General features: G+C 40.9%; 1 protein-coding gene across 2 annotated transcripts in view; it reads left to right on the forward strand.

Moving 5' to 3' along the window:
• Positions 1-11,915, forward strand: part of PDHX (pyruvate dehydrogenase complex, component X) — an 87,531-nt gene that overhangs the window by 20,360 nt on the left and 55,256 nt on the right. For both annotated transcript variants that reach the window (XM_006864891.1, XM_006864892.1), the window contains exon 2: positions 7,322-7,402. In XM_006864891.1, coding sequence (XP_006864953.1) covers positions 7,322-7,402 — 81 coding nt within the window. The remainder of the gene's footprint in view (positions 1-7,321; positions 7,403-11,915) is intronic.

An 11,915-nucleotide genomic window follows, 5' to 3' on the forward strand; every position in this document is an offset into this window, starting at 1 on the left:
AAGAGATCAGATGACCTATTGCATTAGGCAAATCTGCTGCACAGGAACTTTTTAAAGTGTTGAAGAGCAAAGATGTCAGCTTGAGGACTAAGGTGCGCCTGACCCAGGCCATGGTATTTTCAATAACCTCGTATGCATGTGAAAGCTGGACAGTGAATAAGGAAGACTGTAGAAGAATTGATGCTTTTGAGTTATGGTGTTGGAGGAGACTATTCAAAGTGCCATGGGCTGTCAAAAGAACCAGCAGATCTGTATTGGAAGAAGTGCAGTCAGAGTGCTCCCTGGAGACCAAGATGGTAAAACTTCGTGTCTCATACTTAGGACATATTGTCAGGAGGGACCAGTAGCTAGAGAAGGATATGATGTTTGGTAAAGTGGAGGGTCAGAGAAAAAGAGCAAGACCCCTAGTGAGATTGATTGGCAAAATGGCAGCATCAGTGGGCTGAGGTGTGACAACAATTGTGAGGTTGGCCCAGGACTGGGCAGTGTTTCGTTTTGTTGTGCATAGGGTTGCTAAGAGTTGGTACCGACTCAGTGGCACCTAACAACAACAACAACATTAAGCACATGGAGTTCTGGTATGTCACGGTAAGATAAGCACCACACTGCTAACCACGAGATCAGTGGTTCAAACCCATTAGTCACTCCTCGGAAACCTTGTGCAGGGTCGCTATGAGTTGGGACTGACTTGATGGCTTTTAACTATAACATTATGCCTATATTTCATTAGGATTTTTTTCTATTGCATTCTTTTGACCTTTTCAGTTTAAGACCAGTATCACATCACAGTAACTATTTGAACAAAGAAGAGTTATATGAGAAGCACTTCCTTTTCTAGTATGAGCTTTTGCCCCCTCCCCGAAGTTTGCTGTTGTTGTTATGTGCCATCGAGTCGGTTCCGACCCATAGCGACCCTGTATAGGGTTTCCGAGGGTGTAAATCTTTACAGGAGTAGAAAGCCTCATCTTTTTCCCGCGGAGCAGCTGGTAGTTTCGAACCGCTGACCTTAAGGTTCGCAGCCTGATTCGTAACCACTACGCTACGAAGTTTGCTGTAGCTACCTTTATTCAAAGCTGCAGTATTAATCATCTGTGCCCTATTCTGCTTTATTTCATCTAGCCTGCAGATGGCAGAATTGCTTTACTTGCACAGTAATTTTAAAGGTTAGATTTTTTTTTAATGAATTCTTGCACTGGAAAGAGAGGTGATTTAATGAGCTGCATCTCTCCTGTTAGAGGAGAGGTAAATTCATGTTAGGGATGGAGTCTCACTAAGTAAGTACTGGGTAATTTACTTCTTCATTTGGTCTGCAGTGCATGATTTTAGTGTACTTGGATTAAGTTATATAAATGGACTGGAGCTTCATGCTGGAGCATATTGTAAACTGCTGAAATTCTGTAATTACTGTAGTTAGAGTAATGAAGCTTAGATCTGCTTCATATTAACCACAAAGTAATTTATTCAGCATTTGTATTTTTAGAGTTTGCTTGTGTTAATTTTCTTTCTTTTTATTAGTCTGGAGACCTTTCCGAATTCATGAGTAGATCATCCATTTAAAACTTTAATATAATTGGTTTTACTGAATTAGTCATGTTTTATTCTTGCTAGGATAAAAGAAATGATTTAGGGAACAAGAAATTAGATTAACACATTATATTTGAAGTTGAAGAAAGAATTATGTAGACAATTTGATAGAGCAAATTAGAAAATATGTAGGGATTCCTTAGAGAAGCTGCTATAAAATTCAGAAGGACAGATTGCTTATATGCCTGATATGGCGGGGAACACAGTCTGCTGAGCAAGAAACCTAACTTATTCTGTGATTCTATTAAGAGAGAAAAAGATTAACACGGGTCTAAGTGCTGGACTGCAAAGTAATTTGAAACACAAGGTTGGTGGTTCAAGCTCACCAGCCGCTCCTTGGAAACCCTATATAGGATCGCAGTGGGTTGGAACAGACTTGATATGATAGCACTGACTTGTAGGAGTCCTGGTGTGGTGCTGTGGGATAAAGCACTGGACTGCAAGGTTGGTTTGAGCCACAAGGTGGCAGTTCAAACTCACCAGCCTCTCCTTGGAAGCCCTATATAGAGTGGCTTATGAGTTGGAACTGACTGCAAAGCAGTCATCAACAGCAGATGACGTGTGTGTGTGGGGTTGCCTTGAGTTGGAATTGAGTCAGTTAAAAAATAGTGACAGAATGACCTGTGAGAGAGACTCTGATTTTTAAATCAGTATATTGAGGCTTTCTACTCCCGTAAAGATTTACACCCTCGGAAACCCTGTACAGGGTCGCTATGAGTCGGTTCCGACTCCACGGCACATAACAACAACAACATATTTAAATCAGAAAGGACTTCAAAAAGTTCCAGGGAAACATAGAATGGAAAGACAATGGAATTTTCCCAGGAACTTTTTGAAACCCCGTCATACATACACTGGAGTCCTTGTGTGGCACTGGAAGGATAATGCACTGACCCGCAAGGTCAGTGTGAATGACAAGGTCGGTGGTTCAGAGCCACCAGCTAGCTGCTCCTCAGAAACCCTATACAGGGTCAAACTGACTCGGCAACACTTAACAACAACAGCAGCGTACATATATCGGAAATATATATCTTAAACCCACCCACTGCCATCCAGTCGGTTTTCCTTCTTAGCGCCCCATAGGACAGAGTAGAACTCGTCCCTAGGGAATCTGAAGGTGTCAGTCTTCACAGGAGCAGACAACCTCATCTTTCTCCTGAGTGTCTGGTGGGTTTAAACTGCTAACCTTGCAATTAGCAGCCCACTGTGTTAGCCTAGTTAGTACACCGGCAACCCACTGACATCGTGTCATTTCTAACTCAGAGTGACCCTGTCTATCTAGGGTTTCCGAGACTAAGTCTTTACTAGAGTCAGCAGCCTCATCTCACTCCCGCAGAGCGACTGCTGGGTTTGAACTGTCTGTATTGCGCTTAGCAACTCAACACTCATCCCCCAGCGATCAAGCCACTTGTTGTTGGTAAGTGCAGTTGAGTCGGTTCCAACTCATAGCAACCCTCTATAGGGTTTCCAAGGAGTGACTGGTGAGCTTGAACCTCCAACCTTGTGGTTCAAATGACTTTGCAGTCCAATGCATTAACCCATAGTGCCACACCACTTGGTTTATTGGTTATGTGCCGTGGAGTCAGTTCCAACTCATAGCGACCCTGTACAGGGTTTCCAAGGCTGTAAATCTTTACGGGAGCAGAAAGCCACATCTTTCTCCCGCGGAACAGCTGGTAGTTTTGAACTGTCGACCTTGCAGTTTGCAACCCGATTCGTAACCACTATGCTGCTACCCGAGCTCCTTGCCACACCACTAGGGCTCCTAAAATTCACATTTTAGGCTTAAATTTTTTAAATGCTTCTTAACTACTGTAGATGGTAAACTTTAGAAGAGTTCAATATAACTTGTTAGCTTTATAAAAGGGACAGAAGAACCCTTAAAATGACAGTTTATTGTTACTGTGTGCTATCATGTGCTAATCCTGACTCACAGCAGTCTTCTAGAACAGAGTAGAACTGCCCTATAGGCTTCCCTACACTGTAATCTTTCTAGAGGAGCCCTAGTATGCCTCTGTAGGATCAGCACTAGACTGTTAACCTCAATGTCAGCAGTTCAAATCCACCAGCCACCTCAGAAATCTTGTGGGTGTTGGTGTGTGATGGAGTCTGTTCTAACTCATAGCAACCCTGTATAGGGTTTCCAAAGCTATAAATCTTTATGGGAAGAAAGCCTCATCTTTAGCCACTGGAATGGGTGGTGATTTCGAACTGCTGACCTTGAGGTTAGCAGACCGACTCCTAACCATTACGCTCCTAGAGCTCCTTCAGAAACCCTATACAGGATCGCTATGAGTCAGAACCGACTCAGCAGCACTTAACAACAATAACAGTCTTTATAGGAGCAGATTGCCATAGCTGTTTTCCCATGGGCCGTACACCTTTCTCTTAGTAGCCCAACTCTTAACCATTGTGACACCAGGGCTCCTTAAAAAGACTAAAAAATTAAATTTTAACCAAACTTTGGGTAATCTTTTGAGGACTGATTGAAATTGTATTGTATGACCATGGCCGCCATCACCCATATTTTTGCTGTAACTGAGCCCAGTTAATGTTAGCGGTGGTTGTCTGCCATCGTGGGGCCTCTTACAACCCTGTATAGAGTTTCCAAGGATGTAAACCGTTACAGGAACCGAAAGCCTCATCTTTCTTCCATGGAGCATCTGGTGAATTTGAACTACTGAGACTTTATGGTTAGCAGACCAACAAGAAACAACTATGTCACCCAAGCTCATCCGTTATTATAGGAGGAAATATAATCGGGACACATGCAAACCATTCTCATTTTGACAGGAGAAAGGCAGAATGCACTGCTAAATGGAATGAAGTGAGAGACTATATTTAATTTCCAGTGCGATGAGTTAATAGTAGGTGTCTGTTAAAATTCCAGGAAGCCTAAAAAGGCCCACAGTACTTCAATAGTTTTGGCAGCAGTTATAATGGATAGATATTAATAACTTATAACAGCCTGTCACTCTAGCTGTTATAATGATATAATTACTTTCCCATAGGAAAAGTACATTTGAGAAAGATATATGTAATGTGTTAATACAGTATGTCTATACTAGAATGAAATATGTACTGTTACTAATAAATCAGTGTTTATGTTTTGAAATGGTTTTCCAGTATGAGTGAGGGTAGATTGATCAGGTTAATCAGAAAAGACATGACCTCTTTTACTCCCTATAATAAGCTAGTATACTCAATCAAGAGATAATACCGTATAGCGGAGAGGTCCAAAACGCCTTGCTTGGTTTTTTGTTGCCCTCATTTCAGGGTAGGGAGAATGATCTGTTATGGAATTTTTATATATTTTATGAACATTATTTAGATAAGTAATTTATGGTCATCCACGAATGGTGGCTGTATGAGGAATGATTATGTGTTTTATTTTTAAATTTTTTGAGGTTTCTGATAAGGTTTGATTTAGAAAATAACAAAAATAAATATAAAAGCTTCTCAATATAGGCCTTATGTCAGGAATAATGGAAACATGAAGGACCCTTAAATGAGACTGTAAATAAGAGAGAGAATCATGAAATAAATACAAATTATATTATGACAACTAGAACCAAGGTATAAAAATAATTGAAGAGAGACTTTGTTTACAGAGAATTTACTTAGTGTGTGTCATAAATTGGAATCTGGATGTAGAATCACTGAAGTCCATTTGTTTTGCTTCTTTGAAGTGGAACTCTATTTGATGTATAAGTTTGATTCATATGTAATTATGGAGTAATTCATAATACCATAATGCCAACCTTAAACTTTTTTAATAGAAGCAACACTCCTATTAAAAAATTACAGCTTTAAAAAAAAAAAGAGGTTGGGACTTTTAAGCTATAATTTTCAGAAAGAGGTTGACCATTCATTATGGTGCTATTAGAAGGTAGTTTTTATTTGTCTTTTTTCTTAGACCCCATTTGTTACTGTGAGCTTAAGAAAAAGAAAATACTTAGACTTAGGCTGGTTATGTGTTTTTAGGTAAATGTTTTTATTCCTTTTCTTTAATTGAGCCGTGCAATAACCAAAAAGGCTTCTCTATTTAGTTTCCTAGTATCACCTCATATTTAGACCTTCAGCTTTTTGTTGAGGATGAGCTTGAGTCTACAAAGCAGACACACCTTAATGCCTGCCTCCTTCCTAGTGAGCCCCCATGGAGGGACAGAGAGAGATGTCCACTTCTGTCTATCACATGGAAAAGCTGAGAGGAAACACAAGTTCTCTACAGGCAGGCGCTTCTAAAAAGGAATAACTGGCCGAGGCAGATACGTTACAATATAGTTGGATCTTCTTCCCAGTCCTGTAGAGAAAGAATAAACAGAAAATGAAGAAAGAACAGAGCTTCCTTCTAAATACTGCAAATGTTCTGTATCACGAAGCCCCAGAAATGATTGTAAAATTAATTCCGTTTTCTAAAGGAAATATTTAGCCTCATGTTCTGTCCTCTTCCACTTTGGAACATGTTAGATATGCACAGCTTTTTCCTTTTGGGGTCTGGAAAGTTTAAAGTCTGAGGAGGAGAGGATTCAGGAGAGAGTGTAGGTTCTCAAAGATTTCAGCCTGTGCCATTTGTTACCATAAACACTGCTAATAGCTTTAGCATACCTTTACAACTTTATTAGAAATTTTATACTAAATAGTATGGTAATCGAAAAGGAGCCCTGGTAGTGTAGTGGATTACGAGCGGGACTGCGAACTGCAAGGTCAGCAGTTCAAATCTGCTTGTTGCTCTGAGGGAGAAATGTGAGACTTTCTATTCCTGTAAATATTCATAGCCTCAGAAACACTGTGAATTAGAACCGTGTTAGGGGCACACAACCACCACAGTAATCTAAAAGTAATCTAACCACTTAATTTCTCTTGCCTAATCATTCTTGACTAGACAAACCTTTCTTTTCACTCTTACTAGAAGAACTTTGGACTCTTGCAGAGTATGTTTGTTAAATGCCGCCAGTCAGTTCCCACTCATAGTGACCCTCTCTAGGGTTTCTGAAGCTCTAAATCTTTGTGGGAACAGAAAGCCTCCTCTTTCTCCTATTGGAGCAACTGGTGGGCTCAAACCACCAACCTTGTGATTCTGGAGTCTAGTGCTTCACAGTCCAGAGCCACAGGGCTCCTAAGAGGAAAATAAAAATACAGCAAAATCTTAAAAGTCTCATCTTTGCTGCGGGTCATCAAAACCCTGTTTTGGTTTGTATATATGTCTATGTGTATACACACACACACACACACACACACACACACACGTTGGTTTTGTTTGTTTATTTGCATGCTAAACGTGTAAAGGGGAAGGTGACGAAACATAAATTGCCCCTTTTCCTTTTAGTCCTGCAAATATTACTGGCTTGAAAGTGTATTTTAAGTACTAGAGAACTATGAAAAAGTTGAAAGTATTTTTTTTTAAATAAAAGAGTTTTATTTTATAAAGGAAAAAGCTTTGGGTCCTGGTATGGCATTGTGGGAAAAAGCACGGGACCACAAGGTCAATTTGAACCACAAAGTCGGCGGCGGTTCAGATCCACCCACTGCTCCTTGGAAACCCTAAACAGGATCGCTATGAGGCGGAACCCACTCATTAGCACTTAACAACAGTCCTGTTTATTTTGCACTTATTTTGGCTAGTTACGAGTTTTTCGGTCATATACAGAGAATTAGATAGTAATTTATTCATACCTCCTAAGGTACATTGTGTTTTAGTGGCTAATTTTTTTTTTTTTCTTTTTTTCTGTTTCAGTTGATCCTATTAAGATACTAATGCCATCATTATCTCCTACAATGGAAGAAGGGAACCTTGTGAAATGGCTGAAAAAGGAAGGTGAGCGTGTACTGTATTAATGTTTCCTGTGTGCTTTGTTCATTTGAACATTTTGATTTTTTTTTCCAATTGATTATATGGAGTCCTGGTGTGGCACTATAGGCTAAGCACTGGATTGCTAACCACAAGTTGGATGTTCAAACCCACCAGCTGATCCTCAGAAATCCTATGCCAGACTCAATAGTGCTTAATGTTATTAAAATCAGTTGAAAAAATAAAATAACAAGTGTGTTCACTCCATCAGTTAATGCAAGTTTTTTTACATAAAAATTTCCCATGCAATATAGCAAATGCGTTCTGGGTTAAGCTTATGCCTTTTGTAACCATAGAAAGGTAAATGTTTTCAGTCGTGGGCCCAGATTTTAGTCCTTACATATACTAGATTTTTTTTTTTTAAGTTTTTATTGTGAATTATATGTAATAGTTTACTTGGGAGAACATTGTTGTTGTTGTTGTTAAGTGCCATCGAGTCGGGTCCAACCCATAGCGACCCTATACAGGGTTTCCTTACATTTATTCTGTCATATATTGTTTCATCGCCATGATTACAATCCCATCCATGCATCATCAAACAACCAAAGGGTACACCCCACAAGCCTACCCCTCGGTCATCAGCACACAGCCCCTTTCCCTCTCTGGGTCCAGAGTCCCCAGCCTCTCCATCTCTCCACGTCATCATCTCTCCCTCTATCTCTGGTGTCACTTCTTCTCTGGATAAGGTCCTGCACTCCCCTCTTCTCTCCTTTATGGTCCCAGGGCCCTCCACTCCTTGATTGCAAAGTCAACCACTCCCCTCCTTTTGCTAAAAAACGTCTACCTTTGCATTTCCAACCCTCACAGTCAGTCCTGATAGCAGTTACTCACTATTGTACCACAAGAGTCTTATCTCTGTCTCCTTTCATCAGCCCCACCCAGACAGATTAGATACCACTCAGTGGAGATTCTACCTTTCCCCGCGCCTTCTCGATCTAGGTTTCCTCTTGGAAGTTATAAGCCAGTCACATCTTGCCTTTGTAGCACCCCCATTTTGGGTAGCCAATGTCTAAGTTGCCCATCCCTGTCAACCCTGTGTACCGAGGGGGTGGGAATGATCCTCTCTGTAAAGATTTGTTCCATCTTTTGAACTGCATCCATAGGTGTAGGTCATGTTCATCAAATGGTATCGGATTACTCTCTTTTTCCCTCTTCTTTCTTCTTCTAGTCTCATTCTGATCATCCAGCCATTGAAGCCATGTCAAGTGGGTATTATCAGCAAGTGTGGGTGTTAATGTGCGTATGCCCTCTCTTCTATCAGCTGGACGCTTCACTCTCCACTCTAGTCCTCTGTGGCTATGTTATTGTCTCTGGGCCCAAGAGTCCCCAGGTCTTGCCACACTGCTGGCCAACCAGGTCTCAACCCAATCAATTCACAGGAGTCTATTGAACATGGTAGGGCTTAGCTTGCTGCTTCATTGCTGTTTTTCCCTCACTTTCCCTTATCAGTGACCATAGTGGTCACCAGCAAGACCACATGCCTGCTTATGTATTCCCGTTGAGTCTTAGTCTTGGAAGGGGGTTTGCCCTGAGGGACCCAACCACTTGCCTTGATGGCTCCTGGGTGAGCAACTTGCTTGCTCTTGTAGTGGTAGTCAGTAGGACTGCCGTTATTGTTTTTCATTTTTCCTGTCGGTCTTTCTGTAAAGAAGTATCTTTTATTCTTCTAGCCGCTCTAGGCTGGTCTGCTTGTCCTTTCAAGTGGAGAGTTCTCACCTCAGAAGATTCTGGATAGGGTTCAGGATTCCACCTATGGTCTTATACAATGCAGAAGCTCCACAGGAAGTCTCCTTCATTGGGCAAGTTCTAGCCCCATTTAGGTATTCCGATCAGTTATAGGCAGAAGACAGACTTACAAGCTTTCTATGGTGATGTTTCTGGCTACCTTTCTCTCCCCCTCAAGTGTCTGTTTTACAATGGTATGCAAGGGAAACCAACAAGCTTTTAATTGCAACATCATCAGTCTAAAGTCCCTCTTAAAATAATGTAGAACTTAATCATTGTTTAATGTGGTGCTGTTTTCTTGTTGTTGTTTTTTCCTGAAGTTAGGCAAGCTAATTATAAATTTAACTGGTAAGAACAACAAGGGTGAAAAACACACACACAAAAGAAAGCCATGGTGGAGGAGGGGTGTAGCTTTATTAGATATTAAAACATTTTTACACCTCTAAAATATGTGATCAGACGCCGTATTGCATTGGGCAAATCTGCTGCACAGGAACTTTTTAAAGTATTGAATAGCAGAGATGTCAGCTTGAGGACTAAGGTGCGCCTGACCCAAGCCATGGTATTTTCAATAACCTCATATGGATGTGAAAGCTGGACAGTGAATAAGGAAGACCGTAGAAGAATTGATGCCTTTGAATTATGTTGGAGGAGAATACTAAAAGTGCCATGGACTGCCAAAAGAACCAATAGATCTGTTTTGGAAGAAGTGCAGCCAGAGTGCTCCTTGGAAGCCAGGATGGCTAAGCTTCGTCTCTTATACTTTGGACATGTCAGGAGAGAACAGTCGCTGGAGAAGGATGTCATGCTGGGTAAGATGGAGGGTCAGAGAAAAAGAGGAAGACCCCCAACGAGATGGATCAGCCAGGTGGCATCATTGATGGACTCAAGTGTGGCAGCAGTAGTGAGGTTGGCCCAGGATCGGACAGTGTTTCGTTCTGCTGTTCATGGGGTCACTATGAGTCGGTTCCGACTCGATGGCACCTGACAACAACAACAACAACAAAATATGTGACGTTGCTGCTGAGAAAGACAGACTAATGGAACTGCATAGAAACCCAGTTGCACTTAGAAATCAGCATTTCTTAAGTCAACCAAACCAAACCCATCTTCCCGCTAGTCGATTCTGACTCGTAGTGAGCCTCTGTAAGGTGTCTCAGACTGTCACTCTTTACGGGAACATCATCTTTCTGCTGCAGAGCAACTGACCTTTCAGTTAGCAGTGTAATACCTTCCTACAGCGCCACCAGGCTCCTGCTATTACTGTTAAGTGCCATCGAGCCGATTCTGACTCATAGCGACCTGTAAAGGGTGTCAAAAGTTTAAAATATTCACAGGAGCAGAAAGTTTGTGGTTTGCAGTTCAGTGCTTATCACATGGAGTCTCACCCCACCAGGCTCCTTTTTACTGTAATTAATTGCTGTCGAGTCGGTTCTGACCCATAGTGACCTTGCTATTCAAATCGACCTTGCAGTCCAGCTCATTAATCAATTCCTTAGCATATAGTAAAGGAAAACAATATTAGATTTTCTTTTTATTATGCCAAGTATAATTACAAATGAATCAGACACTTAACGTTAAAAATGGAAATTTCACAAGTACTAGGAAGGTCTTCGGTCAATGTGTCTGAACCTGTGAATAAACACTCTCACTCAAAATTCAGATGCAATAGAGAAATAGGGATAAATTTAGTGATAAAAATAGTAACTGGTGTGACAGTGCGCTGCTCTGGGGTGATCGCCAGTGACAAAGCCAAGGTAGAGACAAGTGGGTATTGTGTGTATCATTCCTTTAAGAAAGATATGGGTGCTTTTGCCCTCGAAATGCTGAAATAGGTGTTAAAAGGAAGAACTTATACAGTTAACCAGACAGGGTAAGGCTTCTGCTCACTACTGGCTGTAATACTACTAAATAAATGTTAAAATGTAACTTAATACAAGATAGGGGGTTTACCAAGTGTCAGCAGTAGAGTGGGAAATCAAGAATGTTGGGTAGGAGTTGAAGCCCTATACCCATCTGAGTGTTGAGATGGGAGCAGCTGTTTTTGAGGGGCGGGGCCAAATGAAATTAGAGATTAGATTCACATTTGGATGAGGTCCCTATTGCACATTCAAGGGAAGGTGGGCAATAGGTTGACCTTGAGTCATGAAGAGTGAAGTCTGACTTGGAGATAGAAATTTGAGTTCTCAGCGTATGAATGAAACTTAATGCCATGAGATAACTGACAAACTGATTTGTTTGACATGTCTATTTGGAAACAGAAGGCCCACTCTTGAAAATTTGTTCTCATGGACCTACCCTTATAAGACTTTGGGTTCAAATTTATCATTTTGAATTTGAATGGGTTCAAATTTATCATTAAAATGCTGTCATTTTGGGGAACCTACAAGGGAGTCCGAACCTATAGTTGTTCGAACAGAACATGGGAACACTGAATGGTTTCAAATTAAAAAAGCTGTGTGACAAGGTTGTATTCTTTCACAATACTTATTCAACCTGTTTGCTGAGCAAACAATACAAGAAGCTGGGTTCTATAAAGAAAAACGTGGTATCAGGATTGAAGGAAGACTCATTAGCAACCGGCGATATGCAGATGATACAACCTTGCTTGCTGAAAGTGAAGAGGACTTAAAACATTTACTGATGAAGATCAAAGAGCACAGCCTTCGTTATGGATTGCATCTCAATGTAAAGAAAACAAAAATCCTCACCACTAGACCAATAAACAACATTCTTATCAATGGAGAAAAGATTG

Source organism: Chrysochloris asiatica, unplaced genomic scaffold, assembly GCF_000296735.1.
Source record: "Chrysochloris asiatica unplaced genomic scaffold, ChrAsi1.0 scaffold00072, whole genome shotgun sequence".
Classification (NCBI taxonomy): domain Eukaryota; kingdom Metazoa; phylum Chordata; class Mammalia; order Afrosoricida; family Chrysochloridae; genus Chrysochloris; species Chrysochloris asiatica.